This window comes from Anolis sagrei, chromosome 3 (genome assembly GCF_037176765.1).
Source record: "Anolis sagrei isolate rAnoSag1 chromosome 3, rAnoSag1.mat, whole genome shotgun sequence".
Classification (NCBI taxonomy): Eukaryota; Metazoa; Chordata; class Lepidosauria; order Squamata; family Dactyloidae; genus Anolis; species Anolis sagrei.
Genome location: NC_090023.1, coordinates 25,568,912 through 25,583,260, shown reverse-complemented (window position 1 = coordinate 25,583,260; position 14,349 = coordinate 25,568,912). Strand labels below are relative to the sequence as shown.

General features: G+C 36.6%; 1 protein-coding gene across 1 annotated transcript; it reads left to right on the top strand.

The window, feature by feature from the left end:
* The first annotated feature begins 326 nt into the window (after window positions 1-326).
* LOC137096702 (vitelline membrane outer layer protein 1-like) lies at window positions 327-10,596 on the top strand. The gene is made up of 4 exons (XM_067466545.1): window positions 327-395; window positions 5,667-5,849; window positions 7,679-7,782; window positions 10,292-10,596. Exons 2-4 carry the CDS (start codon window positions 5,682-5,684, stop codon window positions 10,587-10,589), a joined length of 570 nt encoding a protein of 189 aa, XP_067322646.1. The 5' UTR covers window positions 327-395; window positions 5,667-5,681; the 3' UTR covers window positions 10,590-10,596.
* Window positions 10,597-14,349: the final 3,753 nt, after the last annotated feature.

The following is a 14,349-nucleotide window of genomic DNA, read 5'->3' as shown; positions in this document are numbered from 1 at the left end:
CACAATTGTACTTATCATGGCTTAATACTATGGGATTCTGGGGTTTGTAGTTTGATGTGGCACCTGCAGTTATTGTATAGAAAGCTAATGTCCTCATTAGACTATGACTCCCCTAATTCCATAGTTTGTAGCCATGACAGTTAATGTGTTGTCAAGCTGCATTAACTCAACAGTATAGATCCATATTGAGTTGTAGCTAGAAAATAATAAAGGGTGGATCATAGCCTTAAGTCTGTTCTTTTAAATAATCAAGCAACAGAGCATAGGAGGTGCTGACGTGTTGACTCCCACATTTGATCTCCTGGTCTTCTTCATAACCTTGCCCACTCTGACATGCACTGTTCCCTCAGCTTCTCTCTTAGTCCAGTTATAGGAACACAGACAGCTGTGGAAATGTAAGTAATATAACAGCTCCTTTCTTGGTAGATATCATGGTGAAATAAGAAGATCCATAGCTCAATTCCCAATGTCTACAGTTAAAAGAGCATTAGGGACATCTACATTTTCCCTTGTGATGGTTTTATGTCATTAGCAACGTCTTTTAGAGGCCAGGGAGCATAAAATGCACATATTGTCGACTTCAGCTCATGCAGCATCAAATCCAAGGAGACAGGTGTTCTGCTTAAAAGAAGGACTCTTGCAAGACTACATGTGATGTAGATAGCATAGGCTCACCAAGACTCTATTTTGCGGTTTGTCCCACTTTGTTGCTGCCTCAACTACTTTTCTCCCCACACTGTAAAACAAGGGTCCTCAAACTTTTTAAACAAAGGGCCAGGTAATAGACCCTCAAACTGTTGGAGGGCTGGATTATAATTTGAAAAAAATGAATGAATTCCTATGCACATTGCACATATCTTATTTGTAGTGCAAAAAACACTTTAAACAATACAATAATTAAAATGAAGAACAATTTTGACAAATACAAACTTAGTATTTCAGTGGGAAGTGTGGCCATGCTTTTGGCTGATGAGAAAGGATAGTTGTTGTTGTTGTTGTGTGCTTCCAAGTCATTTCTGACATAGGTTGACCCTGATTGAGGGCCGGGTAAATGACCTGGAAGGCCATATCTTGCCCTCGGGCCTTAGTTTGGGAATCCGTGCTCTAAAAGATAGGTGCAAATTCAGCTGAAAGTCAGTCAGTGAATTTGTTGCATCAGCCAAAAGTCTTTGGGCTGTCTCTTCAGGGAAAAAATAATGAGGAACAGAATTCAGGGAAATACTTACCAACTGAGGCCCCTTCCCCGCATCTGAGTAAAATCCGCTTTGAACTGGGATATATGGCAGTGTGGACTGAGATAACCCAGTGCACAGCAGATATTGTGGGATTTTTGCCTTGATATTCTGGGTTATATGGCTGAGTAGAAGGGCCCTGAGGAATCACTCCAGATTCCAGGTGTAAACATTCCTAGTTTGATTTTTTCTTAATTAATTTCTTTATTAACCACAAAAGAAATGCTATATACATAAAAAGAGGTGGAACAATATAGTGAAAGAAAAGTAGGAAATAAAGATATATAAATCTTAACAAAAACTACTTCATTCTTTTCTTTAAGCCAGATTCTTTACAGTGATGCAACTTGTTCTCCTCTTTTTTTCTAAACACCTAATATTTTTGATTGCATTTATGTTCATTTCATTACAAAAACAATCTCTATAATTCATATAATTACTTTTTCCCCCTTTCCCCAGTTGTGCTATCCCTTGTGCTCCTCATCTCCAGAGTTCTTCTTTTCTTTATACTCCCACCAGAACCTCATTTCTTCTGGTGGGGGTTGGTTCCCATCTTCTTTCCTTAATGTTTCTTCAATAAATATTTTCCATATATTTTCAAAATCATTATCCTTCCTTAGGCCTTTTAAAACTTTTAAATTGCATGTTAATTTGTCATTTATTGCTAATTTCCAAATTTCCTTGTACCATTCTTCTATCTTAATTTCCACCTCTCCTTTCCTATATTTTGCTATTAGTAGCCTTGCAGCCGTTAACAACATTGTTATCAGATTTTTTTCATTTTCCTTCCATTCATCTGTATAGTAAATAGATAACAGTATAATCGCTGGATTTATATTAATTTTTTTGTTCATAATACTTTCTATTTCTACTATAACTTTCCCCCAGAAACTCTGTACATATTTGCATTGCCACCACATGTGGATATATGTACCCCTTTCTTGGCAACCCCTCCAACATTTTTCTGAACAACTTTTATCCATATTATGGATCTTTGTCGGGGCCAGGTACCATTTCCATACCATCTTATAGTAGTTTTCTTTTCTCCTAATTGATAAATTCTTGAGGTGTCTTGCTCTCCATAATTTTTCCCAATTCCTTTCTCCTATTTTTATTCCCAGTTCTTCTTCCCATAGTTCCCTTGTTTGTATCCCTTTTCTCTCCCCTTTAAGCTCTATTAATATTTTGTATATAATACTTGTTATCCCTTTTTGATGCTCATTTCCTTCCTTAGCCAGTTCTTTTAATATTATATTTTCAAATTTCATTGGTTCTCTTTCCCAAGCTCTTTCCTTTTCAATTTTTGAACCATTGGTCCAGTTGGACCCAATGGAGCCATGATATATTTAATTCACCTACGAGTGAAAGTGTTAAAGAAAATAACGAACTGGCAACAAAAATATATAATTTTTGGAGGCTATATGAATATGGTAATGGATACGGTAAAAGATAAATCTAACCCAACAGCTAGAGATAAAAGCAACAATATGACAAAGTTAAGTAGGGCTATGGGCAAATGGGGATTGAGAGATGCTTGGAGATTACTAAAAGGAGATGGGAGAAGGTATACATATTTTTCAGAAGTGCATAAAACATACACAACATACATACACACATAAGGATTACTGATCACACTCTAGTTAGTATAAAAATTAAAATTAAGCAAGATTACAATCAGATAAAAAGATGGAGATTTAATCCTAGTATTCTGAAACAGGAGGAAATTGTAAATAAATTAGCAAAACAGTGGCAAGAAATTTGGGATTTAAACAATAAAGAGATATCAAGAGCTTTATTATGGGATACGATGAAAGCAGTGATGAGAGGGCTGATAATAAAAGAAGCATCAAAGGTAAGAAAGAAACAGGAAGAAAGGAAATTATTTTTAGAAAAAGAGATAGAAAAATTGGAAAATCAGTACATAGCAAAAAGAACCAAATTTATATACAATGAATTAAGGGCAAAAAAGAAGAATTAAAGAAAATGGAGATGGACCAGGTAGAAAAAAATTGATATATCTAAGGAGATAATTCTTTGAATATAGCAATAGAAATTCAAGAATGTTGGCATGGTCAGTACGAAAAAGAAAATGGCAAACACAATAAATGAGGTAAGAGATAAATCAGGAAAGATATGTAGATTAATGAAAGAAAAGTTAAAAATATTTGAGGAATTCTATTCAGAGCTATACCAAGCAGGAGAACACTCAACTGACAAAATAAATGAATATGTGGAAGGAAATTGGAATATAAAATTAAGGGAGGAGGATAGGAAATCATTAGAATCCCCAATAAGAGAAGACGAAATTGAGACAGTAATATCAAAACTGAAGAATGGGAAAGCCCCAGGATGGGATGGATTAGGCCCTGAATATTATAATTTTTTTTTGGGAAAAAACGAATCCCAAAACTACTAGAGTTATACAATGCAATACTAAATGAAGAAAAAATTCCAGAATCCTGGAAACAGGCACTAGTGATATTAATCCCCAAATCTAATAGAGATGAAACAGACCCAGGGTCTTATAGACCAATTTCATTACTTAATCAGGACGCCAAAATATTGTCAGCAATTATAGCAAACAGAATGAATAATTGGATACACAAATATATTAATAAGGATCAATGTGGTTTCATAAAAGGAAGACAAATGTCAAATTTAGTAAGGAAACTAATTAACAAAATTCAGATAATAAAAAATCAAAAGATAAAGGCAGGGATCATAGCGCTAGACATATTCAAAGCATTTGATTGCATGGAATGGCCAACACTAAAATGTATTATGAATAAATTTGGATTGGGAAGCAGAATAATGGGACTAGTGAATCAACTATATTCAGATAGTTATATACAGGTGTTAGTAAATGATGGAATAACAGATAAAATAAAAGTAACGAGAGGGACTAGGCAAGGATGTCCTATGTCACCAATACTATTTGCAACCATAATGGAAATATTAGCAAATGTAATCAGGAATTATGATAAATTAATAGAGATAGGACAAGAAACAGACAAAATTAGTCTGTTTGCCGATGACACAATTTTGACTTTAAAAGGCATAACAGATAAAATGAAGACAATAGGAGAACATATAAAGAAATTTGGAGAAATAACAGGGCTGAAAATAAATTGGAGAAAATCAGAAATGATTTTATTTAATTATACAAAACAAGAAGAGGAAGATTTCAAAAGTCAAAGGGAGATAAAAATAACTCTAAAAGAAGATATAAAATACCTAGGAGTAGTAGTAACTAAGAATCTAAGTGAGATGGAAAGGAAAAAATTAGCAGTATTAAGGAAAGAAACAGAGATAAGATTAGTTGAATATAACAATGCACACCTATCTTGATTTGGCAGAATAGCCTTATTTAAAATGAAAATCCTACCCAAAGTAAACTTCATATTTAGAATGATACCCCTCAAAATTTCAGAAATTGAATTGAATAAATGGCAGCAATTAACAAATAAGTTTTGTAACAATGGGAAATAGAATAGAATAAATAAATGCTAACTATAGAAAGAAGGAGGACTAGGACTACCCAAAATCAAAAGTTATTATGAGGTGAACCAATTGAGACATGTCGTGGAAGGGATGCTAAACAAAGCTGACACAGACTGGATGGAAATAAATAATAAAGATATAGAAATGAGATTAGAAAAAATATATTTTAAGGAATACTCAAAAAAGGAAAGTAATCAAATGGGAAATGTACCATTGTGAAATAAACTAACAATAGTATATTTCCCACAGTTTTAATTGTATGTTGTCTTATTGATGATGTTGTATTATTGTCTATGTTTTTTATTTTAATTGCTTGTATTGTTGTGATTATTGCTTGTATTGTTGTGTTTGGGCTCAGCCTCATGTAAGCCGCTTCAAGTCCCGTGGGGAGATGGTAGCGGGGTACAAATAAAGTGTTATTATTATTATTATTATTATTATTATTATTAGTAGTAGTAGTATTAATATTAATAATATGGAACAAATAATTCTAAAATAATGCCAGTTATAATGGAGGGGAAATTTCCTAAAAATCTGAAAAATGTGATGGATAAGGAGTTGAAAAAGAAGAAATTAGATAAAATTGGAAGTTGGATGGGACAAATAAAGGAGAAGAGCACCATTAAGGAAATCCTAGGTGAACATTCCTAGTTTGATTCTGTTCCCTTGATTATGCAACTCCCTTAACCTGTATAGCCCACAAGGTCTCTTACAGTTATCTTTTGTGAATCCTATATTTATTTCCCTTTGACAGATGTATTTTTTAAATTGTAGTTAATTTGTTTTTTCAATAGAGACCTTCGTTTGTGTGTGTTTAATATTACAATCATTGCTGGTTTTAGTTACATCCTATTTACATCAGGTTTTGAGCTTTTTTGAGTTGCACCTTTGCAGGAAGGTGACAAATAAATTGTTTTATTATGTTGCATCTAGAGCAGACTTCCAGCCATGTATCTCCAAGTCAGTACTTGCTTTGTGATGCTTACCTATTGCTTCTGGTATGGAGATGCTCGAAAGGGTAACAAGCATCTCACTGTGAACAATGGAGGCGAATGGGGTATTTGGGGTACAGAAGAACTCTGTAAGGAAGGATATGCAGAGGGATTCGCCTTGAAGGTAAGGCTATTTTGTACTCTTTTTTTCAGACACCTTGAGAATGAACAGCTCTCCAAAGGCTAAAAAAAAATATAGTTTGGCTTTAAATAAAGAAGAAAGTGGAGAAATATTAGGAAATGGTGGGCCAGAATCCTGTATCAATTAACTTGGTTATATATTAGCAAAGTAAACACTTTTGGCTCGGCCCATACAAGTCTGATGGAAATGTCATTTATCTGCATTCCAACTGCTTAGAGAATTACTCTCTTTATTTCTTTTCCACTGATAACAAAGCGCTTCAGCACAGTGGGTGTCTGCAGTGTGATTCTTGTTCTGTGAAGCCAATTTTGCCAGGCAAGATTTTTGGGTTCACTGCAGAGCATTAAATGGCTTATTTAGGACTGTCTCCGGACTTTGTTTGATGTGCTTTACCATCTTTAGAGGGCCACGGTGGTGCAGTGGGTTAAAGCGCTAAGTTGCGAACTTGCTGACAGGAAGGTTGGCAGTTTGAATCCATGGGACAAGCTGAGCTCCCGTTGTTAGCCCCAGTTTCTGCTAACTGCTTTGAGTTCCCCTCGGGATGAGAAAAGCGGTATATAAATGCTGTAAATAAATAATAAATAACCTAACAGTTCAAAAACATGCAAATGTGAGAAGATCAATAGGTACCACTTTGGCAGGAAGGTAATGGCGTTCCATGCAGTCATGCTGACCACATGACCTCGGAGGCGTCTAAAGACAATGGCAGCTCTTTGGCTTCAAAATTGAGATGGGCCCCACTCCCCAGAGTTGGCCATAACTAGACTTAATGTCAAGGGGAAACTTTTACCTTTACTTTTACCATCCATTACCTGTGGGGCAGCACACTTTGGAGGTATGTGTTGTTTACCTGCTGCAATTTGAAGCTAACTTCAGTCTACATTCAGCCTGCATTATACGGTCAGTGTAGATGAGTCCATGGTTATCACATAGTTTAGAGTTAAGTTATAAATAATTTTATAGGTAATAATCAGCACTCTGAATTCTGATTGAAATGAATTAGTAGCCAGGGAAACTTTTAACAAGGGAGTGATATGCTTTCTTGAGACACATTGGTTATTATATTTCAGTACCAGTCAGTTTAGCCTTCATGCTTCGGCATGTGTATGTTGTTTATTTTGGGGGGGGGGGGGGGAGAGTGATACTAATAAAAATATGTATCACAAGTATACTCTGTTTCCCCAAAATAAGACCTTCTTTGAAAATAAGCCTGAGCATGAATTTTGAGGATGCTCAAAATATAAGCCCTACTTCAAAAATAAGCCCTACAAAGTCTACAATATCATGTTTGTTTCATAGTTAACATTGTTATTATCACATTATAATTATTTAAAGTTAGCTATAGAGCTATGCCATAATTGCTTTTGTCCAAAGAATTGACAAAAGGGACAATTGACAAAAGCAGATCTTTTTCTTCTGAGGTACTTTTTTTTGTTTCATCCAATGTAACACATTGGGACAAAAATAGCACCATGCTATTGCAAATAAACCATGCTGCAGCCGGGTAGAAATGAGTAAGAGTAGACACTGGAATTTACATAGCTCATGTATTTCCCACAGTACAAACAATGTACATTTATTTTATGTCTGTTTCATTTTATGTCTTCTGTGTTTCAGATATTTGGGTGGAACAGAAATGTCTTGGCACGTGGAAACAGATCTTTGGGCTTGAGACATTTTAATACCCTATGAATTCTCCTGGAAATGTTCATGATGTTAAAGTGCAACATTAATAACCCAGTTCATGAGTGTTAAAGTAGCTGCATTCGCAACAGCATTAGTACACTCTTGTTTCTCTGTTTCCACACCAGGTAGAGGCCTACCAAGGTAGTATGGCATGGAATGATGATACAGGCTTGAATGGCATCCGTCTTTACTGTGATGATGGTCAAACAATAACATCAAGTACTGGAGGGTGGGTATCTCTTTCTCATTCTTGTACTCCTTCTTCCTCTCCTTTTTCCCTTCTTCCTCTGTCACCACTTCTTCTTCCTGTCTGCCGGCCTGTCCGTCTTCTGTCTTTCTTTTCTTGCGATTTGTAGTCCCATGTTAAGAGAAATGCAGACAACAAATAAATCAGATAATTATTTTAAAAATAGTTATTAAATGATAGCATCCATCAATTCTGTTGTGCACCATATCTTTAAGAATCAAGCCTGAAGATGTGTACTGCATGGTCTAAAGATTATTATTGGTGTTGCTATTATTATTATTATTATTATTATTATTATTATTATTATTTGAAACACAGAAAGATTATTACACAGCAAACAAGATCACTATGCTGGCTGTTATATGGGATCACACGTCCGATACTTCCCAAGTGTCTAGGACTGTGTGATGCAGGGGTCCACAAACGTTTTAAACAGAGGGCCGGGTCACAGTCCCTCAAACCGTTGGCGGGTCAGATTATAATTTGGAAAAAATGTGAATGAATTCCTATGCACACTGCACATATCTTATTTATAGTGCAAAAAAATGTAAAACAATACAATAATTAAAATTAAGAACAATTTTAACAAATATAAACTTATTAGTATTTCAGCCTGCTTTTGGCTGATGAGGTAGGATTGTTGTTGTTATTGTGTGCTTTCAAGAAGTTTCATACTTAGGTTGACCCTGAGCGAGGGCCGGGTAAATGACCTTGGAGGGCCACATCCGGCCCCCAGGCCTTAGTTTGAGGACCCCTGGTGTGATGTATCAGCGAGTAATGCATGCAGATCCAAGTAGTGTGGTCTTTTGCAGGTGACAGATGGTAATTTTGTCAGTGCCAATTATGTTTTAAGTGCAGGCCAAGGTCTTTAGGCACTTCACCCAGTGTGGTAATCATCACTGGGACCACCTTTCCTGACTTGTGCCTTTGGAGTCTTTGCAGTTCGGTCTTTAAATTCTCATATCGTGTCAGCTTTTCCAACTGTTTCTCTTCAATCCTGCTTTGCAACATCAGGATCCATAGTTGGTTTTTTAACACAATAGTGAGGTCAGGAATATTGTGCTCCAAAACCCGGTCAGTCTGAATTCGAAAGTCCCAGAGTAGTTTGATGTGTTCATTTTCTGTAACGTTTCAGGCTTGTGATCTCACCAGTTCTTTGTCACAGGCAGATGGTATTTGTGGCACAAGTTGCAATGAATCATCTGAGTAATGGTATTATGCCTCTGCTTGTAATCTGTCTGTGTGATCTTCTTGCAGCAGCTGAGGATGTGATCTATCATTTCTTCTGCTTCCTTGCAGAAGCAGAAGAAATGATAATAATAATAATAATAATAATAATAATAACAAGACTGAAAACAGCTCACAACCGGAAACAATTTTTCATAAGAGAGTATGTTGGAAATGTTGCAGCTGTCTTATGAGAGGGCAGGACAATTCTGAAATAATTTCCTGTAAATAATTAAGCTAAATTCAGATGTTGCTGTCTGACCCAGGTGTTTAGCAACATTTCCTGTTATATCCCTGTGAACTGCCTGATACAATGTGGTCTATATTGGAACTTCTTAAGCATTTGAACCCAGGAGGCCCTTGGGCCTGAGAAATTTGACCCTGAGTATGTAAGTATATAAAATAGGTATAAAAAACAAAACATTTACTGGCAACCAATCAGACTTAATGAACAAGCTGATTTTTCTTTTTCATGAAGTACATCTGAGTTCCCTGTGTTCAACTGTAAACACTGCACAGCGGATTTGTGTAAATGTCCAACGCACCCACTAGGTGGCATTCAGGAAATGGTTGCCAAATTTTTGGGAGCCAGCACTGAGCTAAGGGGACCCCATTTGAGATTGGGAGCCAAAGTTTCAGAAAGAGTGGTCTAGATGATGCTACTCTCAAAGAGTGTATTTTAATTGGCTGATGGGCAGACATAACCTACAGAAGTTTCCTTGTAATTCCACAAAGAAGTTACAGTGGACATACCATAATGTTTTATCATGGGATTGATGTTTTTCATCATCTTTATAAAGAATGTTGATGCAGGAGTAAAAGGATACAAATCAAATCTGCAGAAACAGCTGATATGTAGAAGACAGAATCACTTCAACATATTCAAAGGTCATTACTATGGATCAATGCTATGAAATCCTGGGAGTTGATATTTGGTGAGGCAACAGAATTCAATAGCAACAAAAATTGACTACAGCTCTCATGCTCTGTAGAATTGAGCCAGGGCAGATAAAGTGGAGTCAAACTGCATTAATTCTACAGTGTTGTTAACCACAACCTAAGATACAATGTTAGATAAAGACATTTTTACAGCATGTATTGCATATTCTCTTGCTTGTAATCTTGTGTTAATTGTCCACTGGTAACAGAAGTGGCATGAGAACAGGCACTCTTTAATGCGCACTGCCTGCTTTTTCAAATATATATTGCATGTCTGCTTTGTAAATTTTTCTCACAGCATCACTATTATGATTTTTCTTGGCAGATGGGGAACATGGAGAAAACCTAAATTTTGCCCTAAAGGGCACTTTGTATCCTTCTCATTGCAAGTGGAATCTTATCGAGGGCCTGTCGTAGATGATACTGCAGCAAACAACATCAGATTCATGTGCAGTGAAGGGTTTGTTCTGACAGGCGATGGACATGATTGGGGGACATTTGGTGTATGGAGCGAACCCTGCCCTTCTGGTGCCATATGTGGGCTAAAGACAAGCGTAGAGCCCCCACAGGGTAGTAATGATGATACAGCACTGAATAATGTGGTATTCATATGCTGTGACTGAGACCTAAACTTTCAGCACATCCAATGCATGTTAGCATGAAGCTTATTCATCATTAAATGCTATGTAAATGCTTTTGTGTTCCTTTTTGAATGATAGTGTTGCAACCCAGATCAGGAAACAAGACCATAAGATTAAATCCACCACACTTGACTGTGGGAAAAACAATCCTTTTTATTGATGAAAAAATGGTTACAAAATAGAGGAAAATGCAAAGTCAGAAAGCCACAGTAAAACTCAGCAGTCAGGAAAATCTCTGAACTAGGTCAAAATTCCAAAAGCAACACTATAGAAAACCTGGAACCTGTTAGTATATCACTAACCGTACTTGAAACTAGAAACCTCTGGGAATGCAGGCCATGGGAAACGGGAACTCAGCCAAGGTAATGCCTCAGTCTAAACGATGCTTGATCTGACAAGACACCCTGGGGGGAGACACTTTAAACTAAAGAAACTGTTTCGGGACATGCCTCCAGGCTTGGAAGCCTCCTTCTGCTTTAATCTACTTGACCTTTGCAGACTCTGTGATTCACTCCTGTTTTCCCCAATCTGCCTTCTTCTATCCTCTTTAAAAAAGGCAGGTGTTAACTCCTCTGGAGAGTTACCACCGCTTGGCTCTGAAACATCCTCATCAGGATGTTTAGTTTCACTTTCCCAGCCACTGCCCTCAGAATCAACAGTTTCAAAACCATCAGGGAAAAAAACATGTTCAGTAGCCTGTTCAGTTGCATCAGGAAATACAATCATAGAATCATGTTCAGGTTCACACGAAGGCTGAGGGTCAGGCTCACACGGAGGCTGAACCCCAACAGATAGTAACTTACTTCGATTAATATGGTTCTGGATAGAAACCCACGGAAATTATAAAAAGGTGTGGGTATTAGGCATGGTTAGGTTTGGTCAGAATCTTCATAATTCGGAATAAATTTGGAAAGATTTGCTTTCTGAAGCGATTTCAAAGTGTTTATGGAAACCGGAAGTCTCTTTGCCCTTCCGAAGCTTTTTGCGCCATTTCTGTTACGAAACAGTATGTGAGTCGGAAATGATTCAGTGTTTCCCCACATCTGGTCCCTGGCCTCGGCCCAAGCCTGGAAAGCTGTTTCAAAGCAGAGTGGATGAATTTCCTCCCTCTCCTCTCCTTTCACTTCTGTCTGGAGCCTGGGAAGTGTTTTAAAACAGACTGGATGAATGTGTACCATCTCCTCTCCCCTCGTTTCTGTCTGGATCCTGGGAAGCGTTTTAAAACAGACTGGGTGAATTTCCTCCCTTGCTCCCCCCCCCCCTGGCTTCTGGAGTAAAACAACTGCTTTCAAAGTAAAGACCACCCAATGAAACAGGAAATAACACTTTCAAACCATTAAGGAAAGGATTCGGAAGTCTCAGAAGTTTCAAAAAGTTTTGAACATTTCTTTTTGTGAAGATTGGAATGGACTATAGAATCGAAGCACCAGCACCCCCTACATCCGAAACAAGTTTTGAACTTTTTTTTGGATGAAACAAGACTACTGGGTATTACCAAAATTAAGAGGATGATAATAGCTTATTAAAGCCAATATTCCTTATTATATATTGACCAACAAACATTTTAATGATCAATTATACCACGTAACACGATTTTTGTTCCTGGGTTAAATGTCATTTTCTAATTTGGTTGTATCGGCGCATGGAAAAAGTTTATTAAACAGCAAAAAAACTTTTTTTGCAAGACATCCTGCAGTTTTTCAACGTAGTTTGTGGCACCAACAAAAATGAAGTTTTTGGTGTAAAACAACTACTTTCAAAGCAAGTACCACACAATTCAACAAAAAATAACACTTTCAAAATAGAAACAGGTTTTTTTTTACAAATTTTGTTACATAGTATTATTGATGAAGTATTAGCTACAAAATTGCAGATAGAAAATCATTATGTCCTATCAAATTTTATCAATCAGAAGTCAACATTATCTTATTGAACCTTAATCAGGTGGCAAAAGACTAATTATTGTATGTTCCCCCATAGAAGAGGGTTGAACTGGATAGTGCTTGTGGCCTCTTTCATGGTTCTAAGTGATTGGTTTTAAAATATCAGCAGTAGTATACATTTGCATGGTGCTGTGTGCAACCTAAATAAGTGGTTACAACCTTCCTAATGGCACGACTCCTTAATACTGTTCTTCATGTTGTAGTGACCCCCAACCATAACATTATTTTCGTTGCTACTTCATAACTGTAATTTTGCTACTGTTATGAATCATAATGTAAATATCTGATATGCAGAAGTATTTTCATTCACCAGACTAAATTTGGCACAAATACTCAATAAACCCAAATTTGAATACTCTGGAGTCGGGGTGGGGATTGATTTTGTTCTTTGGGAGTTGTAGTTGCTGGGATTTATAGTTCATCAAAGGGCATAGAATTGGGCCAAACTTCCCACACATTACCCCCATAACCAACAGAAAATACTTTGTTTTCTGATGCTCTTTGGTATCCCCTTTGACACCCTCCATGACTCACCCGGGGGTCCTGATCCCTGGATCGAGAAAAGCTGACCTAAATGCTGTTGTGGATTTAATTACATTTTGATTAAAACATTTAAGCCATCTTTTAGGGACCAAAGCATCTCAAGATGGCATACAAGATAAAACAGAAAATACCATAATAATCCCAAAAATAATTTTTTGTACAGTTAAATTAACAAATGACAAAGGAAATAAAACATTAACCATCATGGTCAACGCTTCATAACTTTCCAAACCAGGAGCCATGTTGTAAAAATGCAATGAAATTGTTAGAGAATTGCGATGATGAACATTGGGCATCAGCAAGAGTATTCCAATGCACACTGAATACTTCCAAAGTGCTTAGAAATGGCTAATGAGCATCAGTTAATTCAAATGAACATTGGGCACTTCAGATCCACATTCAGCAGTCCTGTCGTACTACTGTACTTCCTAGTCATTCGGCTATAGAATTTGCAAATAGCAAATCTTCATGTTTATCAATATTTGCCTGATACATGTTGGTATCAATAGGACTATGGGGTCATGGTGCATCACCATTCTACTGATTGCCATTTCACAAAACATATGCTGTAATAGAATGGAAGCTTCTAGACGAATATGGATGTTATAAAACTACTGCACAAGTAAATCCTCTTATGAAGACATAAGTCCAATCTTAATTCTAGCCATGTTTATTTTGCAAGGAGGCCCTTTGCCATGCCGAAGTTGGCAACACTGAGAACACATTCTCTTTTTTTGACATTACAGAGTGAAATCTCAGATTGATTCTTAATTGATTGTATGCACCCTTTCTATACATGGAGTGATATATAGAATCCATGGAAATGTTCTTGTCCTCAATGAAGTATTATCAACAACTCCAAGATTTTTCACATTTCAAGATGGGAGGAGGGGCAAAGAAGTATTCAAAGTCAAAAGCAACATTATACAGCACCCCCCCCCCCGAAAAAACCAAAATCCAGCACTGTGTTTTGCACAAAATACAATGTTTTTTGCATATCCTGTTTTATATGAAAAAACATTATCTCTGTGAATCTTTTGAAAAAAGTGATGACCAAAAAATCTTGTAACTTCACAAAGAGAAGGAAAAAATGATATTCAATTCTCCCTATGAGACTGAGATAAGAATGAAAGCCTTTCATACTTTGGACTTTTTTGACGGCCACTTAAATGACAGCTTCATTAGACATTAGATTTTTGGAATGCTAACATACTAATATAGATCTAATATAGTCAGAGCAAGGATATTTAGAAATG

Excerpts from the sequence above, each read along its gene's own strand:
- LOC137096702 (XM_067466545.1), top strand. The coding sequence starts at position 5,682 with ATGTATCTCCAAGTCAGTACTTGCTTTGTGATGCTTACCTATTGCTTC. Across the intron at positions 5,850-7,678 it reads CAGAGGGATTCGCCTTGAAG|GTAGAGGCCTACCAAGGTAG; the intron begins GTAAGGCTATTT and ends TTTCCACACCAG. Across the intron at positions 7,783-10,291 it reads ATAACATCAAGTACTGGAGG|ATGGGGAACATGGAGAAAAC; the intron begins GTGGGTATCTCT and ends TTTTCTTGGCAG.